Source organism: Plecotus auritus, assembly GCF_963455305.1.
Source record: "Plecotus auritus genome assembly, chromosome: 1".
Taxonomy (NCBI): domain Eukaryota; kingdom Metazoa; phylum Chordata; class Mammalia; order Chiroptera; family Vespertilionidae; genus Plecotus; species Plecotus auritus.
The window spans coordinates 68,464,634-68,470,693 of NC_137770.1; the positions used below are offsets into that span (position 1 = coordinate 68,464,634).

The 6,060-nt window shown below is 41.7% G+C and overlaps 1 protein-coding gene across 1 annotated transcript; it reads right to left on the reverse strand.

Moving 5' to 3' along the window:
* Nucleotides 1–968: 968 nt before the first annotated feature.
* Nucleotides 969–4,987, reverse strand: LOC308250212 (normal mucosa of esophagus-specific gene 1 protein). Its single transcript, XM_080672619.1, has 5 exons — nucleotides 4,808–4,987; nucleotides 4,608–4,669; nucleotides 4,375–4,463; nucleotides 3,385–3,445; nucleotides 969–2,090 (listed from the first exon to the last, which is right to left on the reverse strand). The coding sequence occupies exons 2-5, from the start codon at nucleotides 4,641–4,643 to the stop codon at nucleotides 2,022–2,024; spliced, it is 255 nt and encodes an 84-aa protein (XP_080528745.1). The 5' UTR covers nucleotides 4,644–4,669; nucleotides 4,808–4,987; the 3' UTR covers nucleotides 969–2,021.
* Between the last annotated feature and the right edge of the window lie 1,073 nt (nucleotides 4,988–6,060).

The following is a 6,060-nucleotide window of genomic DNA, read 5'->3' on the forward strand; positions in this document are numbered from 1 at the left end:
AATTTCCCAAATAAGGCATTCAGGGAAAATGCTAAGAACACAACCCAAACTAAAATAAATCTTTTGAAATTTGAAAGGCACAGTCATCCCTCACAAATTTGCTCTCCTAGTTGACCAACCATCACAACTGTTGGTTTTTATTTGCCTAAGTGGTATCATATCACACTTGAGAAGCTTAAGCAAATAAAAGTGTGCTTCCTAATTGGTACATGTAATTCCTTGAGATCAACCACTGGAGATTTTCATCTGGGAAAGTTTTCGGTGATAAGACAGCAAGAAAGGTGGTGGAAGTAGTCTTGCTTTCGTCCTTTCAGAATTGCCAAGTCTCTAGCAAGAGCTAGTTAATTTTGCTGTGAAGTTGATAAAAATTTAGCCCTTCTCTTAAATTTCTATTATATTCAAAGGGAAGTTAAGAAAAAAAATAATTTATCATCTTTATTTAATATAGTTAATGAATGCCCGGCAGGTGTGGCTCAGTGGTTTAACATTGAGGTCATGGTTTAATTCCCAGTCAGGGCACATGCTGGGTTATGGACTCGATCCCCAGGAGCAGGCTTGCAGGAGGCAGCCGATCAATGGTTCTCTCTCATCATTGATGTTTTTATCTCTCTCTCCCTCTTCCTCTCTGAAATCAACAAAAATGTTTAAAAAAAATAGTTAATGAACCTATTTTATTATAGTCTAATGTACCCAAGAGAATTGAAAATATATGGCTACAAAAACAAACAAAAAAAGAAGTAAAAGAAAAAACAAACAAAAACAGAAAACATGGCTACACAAAATCTTGTACATGGCTATTCACAGCAGCATTATTCATAACAGGCAAAAAGCAGAATACAAATGTCCATCAACTGATGGATAAATAGTGGGACATTAGTCTTAGAAAGGAATTAAATACTGATACACAACACAACACAGTTGAAAATATTATGCTAAGTTAAAGAAACCAGACACAAAGGCCACATAATGTGTAATTTCATTCATATAAAATGGTGAGAATAGAGAGTTTATTAGTGTTTGCCTGGAGCTAGGGATGGAGGGGTCAGGAAGAGGGAATTGTTGCTAATGAGCACAGGGTTCTTCTGAGGGTGATAAAATGTTCTGGAATTAGATGGTGGAGGTGGTGGTAAAACTTTGTGAATATATTAAAAAACACTGAATTGTGACTTTAAACAGATGAATACTATGGTATGTGAATTATATCTTAATTGTATTTTTAAAAAGTTAACATAAAGCAATTTTATGGAACACTCAAAGGGGAACCCAAGGGCATGCTGGGTTTGATTGCTCTCTTGGTTCCAAGTCACCACTGGCCAGAGTAAAGAGGGGCCCCAGACGCTGCAGGGTGCAGTGCACCCTCCTCCCCACCACCCTCACAGGGTCATCCTAGGGCCAATCTCAGCATACCCCACATTCCCACTCACCACCAGAATCCCAGTACAGTCTTCTCACACCCCATCTCTTCTTCATTGTCCTTCACTCTAGTCACCATCTTTTATTCATCTCCCTTCAATATTTGGTTTTGTTCATTGCTTTATCTCACCTGTATCTAAACAGTGCCCAGCTAACAACAGGTACTTAATAAATTTCTAGTGGATGAATAAAAGTTTACACAGAAATTTGCACTGAATATTAATTAAAATATGAATCTCTATGCTTTAAAATGTTTTTTTCTCCCATAAGACTTTCTTCTCCATTTAAATAGGTATCTAACCTTTGAGAAATCTTGCACAAATGGTATTTTATTATAGATAATAAAATTTATGAATCTTTATACATGTTAAAACATTCAACCATCATAAACATAAATATTTCAAAATTCAAATTTACAACAAGAAATTTATTTAGACTGTGGTTATTGCTGCACCAACTTTATAGTTCCTTATTCAGAGTCCAAAAATGTAGGCAAGCCCTAGAAACATAACAGAAGCATTTCTGCACACTGGATTCATAATCTCGTTTGTGCAGAAGTGTTTCCGCTAGATTCAGAGCACTCTGTGGAAGAAAGAGGCCAGGACTGGTCATCTGGTTGCCCTTCGGACCTTCTGCAACTCTTCAATGGGTTTCCATTGTTGGTTGATTGTTATAAGCTTAAATAAAAAAGCAAAACAAAGCATTTCGTTAGGATCTGTCCTTCCTCCTTACATCCCCCTTTGGGATTTGTCCACACTCCTCTTTAGAAAAAGCATCACCTTAGCATTTGTAGCCAAACAATCACCTCCTCTTCCCATCTCTAAAGCATGGACAAAACAGTAATATGGGCTGGTTTCTATCACACTAAACCTCCAAAAAGCCCTTGGGTTCCTGAGTGTTACAGGATCAGAGAGAAAGGTCTTATCCGTCCGGCCCCTTTCATTTAACAGGATCTAGATTTTTAAATTCCCCATGGTTTTATGAGTTTACAGAGTAGTCTGCTCCCTGTGTGTGGATGTGTAATGCTCCTAGCACAGGGTGTGGCAAAATCTCCTCACTGTAATTACCCAATTAAAGGACTCACATTCAGAGATTCTCATTTACCCTCACAATTTTTCTATTACCTCAGGACCTAGGCGATGTAGGTAGTTTTAAAAGATCCTAAGTGTCCTCACCAGGTCAAACTGTGTTATTTGAAAGTTTTGTTTAAAAATAAAATAGCTTTCCCGACAGACTGAAATAGTTTCAATCTAACAGACTAAATGTTTCTCACTTCCAAAATATTTAAAATGTAAAAAGTATTTGCAATAGTCTCAAAAAGGTAAGTGAATATTAGCTACTTTTGCTTAAAATGCAACTTCTGTTTTCAGAACTCCTGTAATGGGCCATAATAGACCTTATGTCAACTTTAGATAAATAATGGAAAAAATAAGATATTAATATTTTAGTGCTTACTATGGGCCAGGCATGGTGCTAAAGGACTCTCTGTATTTTATCTTCTTTAATCCTCTTAACCCTGTTATTGTACCCATTTTATAGATTCTGAGAACCTCAGAGAGGCTAAGTTGTCTAAATCACCTGTGAAGTTAAGCTGGTGTGGCTCAGTGGTTGAGCGGCGACCCATGAACCAGGAGGTTATGGTTTGATTCCCAGTCAGGGAATATGCCTGGGTTGTGGGCTCCATCCCCAGTAGGGGGTGTGCAGGAGGCAGCCGATCAGTGATTCTCTCTAATCATTGATGTTCCTATCTCCCTCTCCCTTCTGCTCTCTGAAATATATATATATATTTAAAAATAAAATTGCCTGTGAATAATGAGCAACGGTCTGAACTAGATCTCTACACTCTGTAACACTCTCTTTAACACTACATACACCAAATGGCACGCTAAAAGTGAAAGGTAGTAAATCTATTTTGCTGACAATGATGCTAAGGCTTGGCTAAATGTAAATCACTTTTTAATTCAGCAATACCTTTCCAGGCACACTGGGATCCACAGCTTCCCAAGGTTCTGGATTTCCTTTTCTATCAATGCTAAACATAAAAGAAAGCTGGTTAAATGTTAACGTAGGTGAATTTAAACCAACTCTGATATGGGGTCTATAAACATGCTAGGGACAGATCCAGATTGCATGCTAAGGCTTTCATCTGTTAGTTAACTGCAATTGATGGAAGATACCTTAAAGGGGCTTCACGGTTTGGCTCAGACATTAGGGATTATTTCCTCTGCAGGTTAGGAGGTCTGGATTGCATTTACTGGGCTTGACTAGAGAATGCTCTCACAAGCTGAATAGCACCAGGGGTGGAAGTCCAGGCTAAGAGGACACACAAATGTCCTTGCCCATAGGACCAACAGAAGGGCTGGGCTTGACCTCTGCAGGTGGTGAACTGCGGGGTCCTTGGTTCCTCTTCCAGAGCTGACCTTTCTAGCCCTACGAACTCAGTTTCAAGTTTCTCTCTTCCTCATATTCCAGGATGCATGGTATTTTACCTTATTATATCCACAGCTGAGATTAGGTCCATTGCAAACAACTAAATCTACAAACTCTGTCGCATTAGGAGAGATCTTTCTAGTAAACTGAAATTTTATTTTATTTTTTAGTAAACTGAACATTTAAAATTTCATTTAAAATGGTCTAAGTTTGATATCCCAAAAGACCACTTAAGAATTTTAAATGTCAAAACCTAAGTTTTAAAAAAATCAAACTTTACTTTGCTGCAGGAGAAGAGGGAGTGCCAATGGATGAAAGGACATTTAGAATTAAGGAACAAACTAATTTTATGAATATCATAATTTAAAGTCTTCTGATACCGGGATGCTTTCCGGCCCTGACTCCACCTTCTCAGCAGGACTGTTTTTGTCGGGGTGGGGGGTGCAGGGGGGAGATTGATACCATACATTTCTTAAACGGAAGGTCATCCTAACATTTCTAAAAACGTTTCTATGAATGATGTCTACTTACATCACATCGGGTTTTTTATTAAGGGAATATACAGCAAAAGATGATGCTCCACTCGCTGCCAACGTCATGATCACCGCCAAAGGAATAAGCTAACAGAGAACATTTAATTAAATAAATTAAGGGTAAATCCCGATGCTTCAATGCGAAATGTAACAGAATAGCTATGCACCACCTGTTCATCTTTAAAAATCAAAAATTTTAGTCAAGATTTTTCAATTGCTTTAAATACTTACTTCCTTCTTTTTCATCAGGAGTTCGAAAAGCTTCATGATGACCGCAGTGTAGAATGCCAAATCTAGAGTCAATTAAAAAAAAATCCAAGGTGTTGATCAAATTTCAGCCGCTAGGACCAAACTGTGGGCGCCAACCGATCCAACGAACTCGCCAAGGCAGCCCGGGGCCAGCTGGGCAGCGCCTTCGCGCAGCGGCTCACCTGAGGGCGGGGCGGGGCGACCGACGCGCGCGGAGGATGCTAACGACCACGGCCTCACCGGCCGGGCGCGCTCCTTATAAACTGACCGCAACCGCTCCGGAAGGGCCGGGCCGCGGCGTTCTGGTCACGGGTCGAGTCGGGGACGTGCGGGACCTGACTCGCGTTCCCCGCTCGGCGCCCGGCGCGAGAGCGCCCCCTGCAGGACGCCACGCGCGCAGACCCTGCGCAGCCGAATGCGTGCGCGGGCGCCCCCTGCCGTTCGCCGCGATTTTTACCCGCCGTCCTCGCCTGCCCTGGCTGGGCGTTGGCGCTCCAGGCGCGCAGGGGGTGGAACTGAGAACAAGGGGATCGCTGCTGGCCGGGGCCTGGGAGAAAACCAGCGCTCTAAAAAGGGGTCCGGAAAAGGAGCTGCAGAGCCAGAGGCAGCTAAGTTAGAATTACACCCAGAAAGCCACATTTCCCCTTCAGTTAATGCCCAGATTGATGAACTTGTGGGAAATGCAAGGTCAGTATGGAATTTGGTCTTCCCCAGGACGAATAGCAGGCACAGCTCCCACCTTTCAAACCCCAAAGGAACCCACTCAGGACACTTCATCCTCTGTGGCTGCCCCAAAGCCCATAACCCCTTTGGGGGAGCTTCCCCTCCCCACCAGAAACTTCTAGTACCTTCTCTAGCTGCTGCAACCCAGGCTTTCAGGGACTTGGAGCCATGACTGCTTGGTTCCCACACACCAGGAATTAGATTTTAGTCAGCCCAGCTCAGGCTTTGTAAGAAAAGTATTCTTTATTAAATACTTTTTGTTAAAATTAATTCTGCCTACCCATCAGTGGATACCTAATTACCAGGTTTAGCAAATACTGGATTTGCTCAATTTTGGCAGGTCTGGGGGTGTACCTTTTTCTGAGGCTATTAATGTGGCTCAGAAAGGAGTTTTTGCTCAATGCACAGGGAAAGCTATTTATACTTCCCAGGTGCTTAGAAACTGAAGTATTTTAATTTTCTCACCAATTAAGAACAACTTTTGGAAGCTGTCCAGAGCCACCCTCAAATCAGATTAAAACGGAGTCAAAGCCAACAGATCGGTGGTGGTTACCAAAGGGGAAGTGAGGTGGGGGAGGATGAAGAGGGTAAATATATGGTGACAGAAGGAGACTGGGCTTCTGTGGTGAGCACACAATACAGATGTTCTATAAAGGTGTACACTTGAAATGTATGTTACTAACCAAGATTGCCCCATTAAACTTGGGGGAAA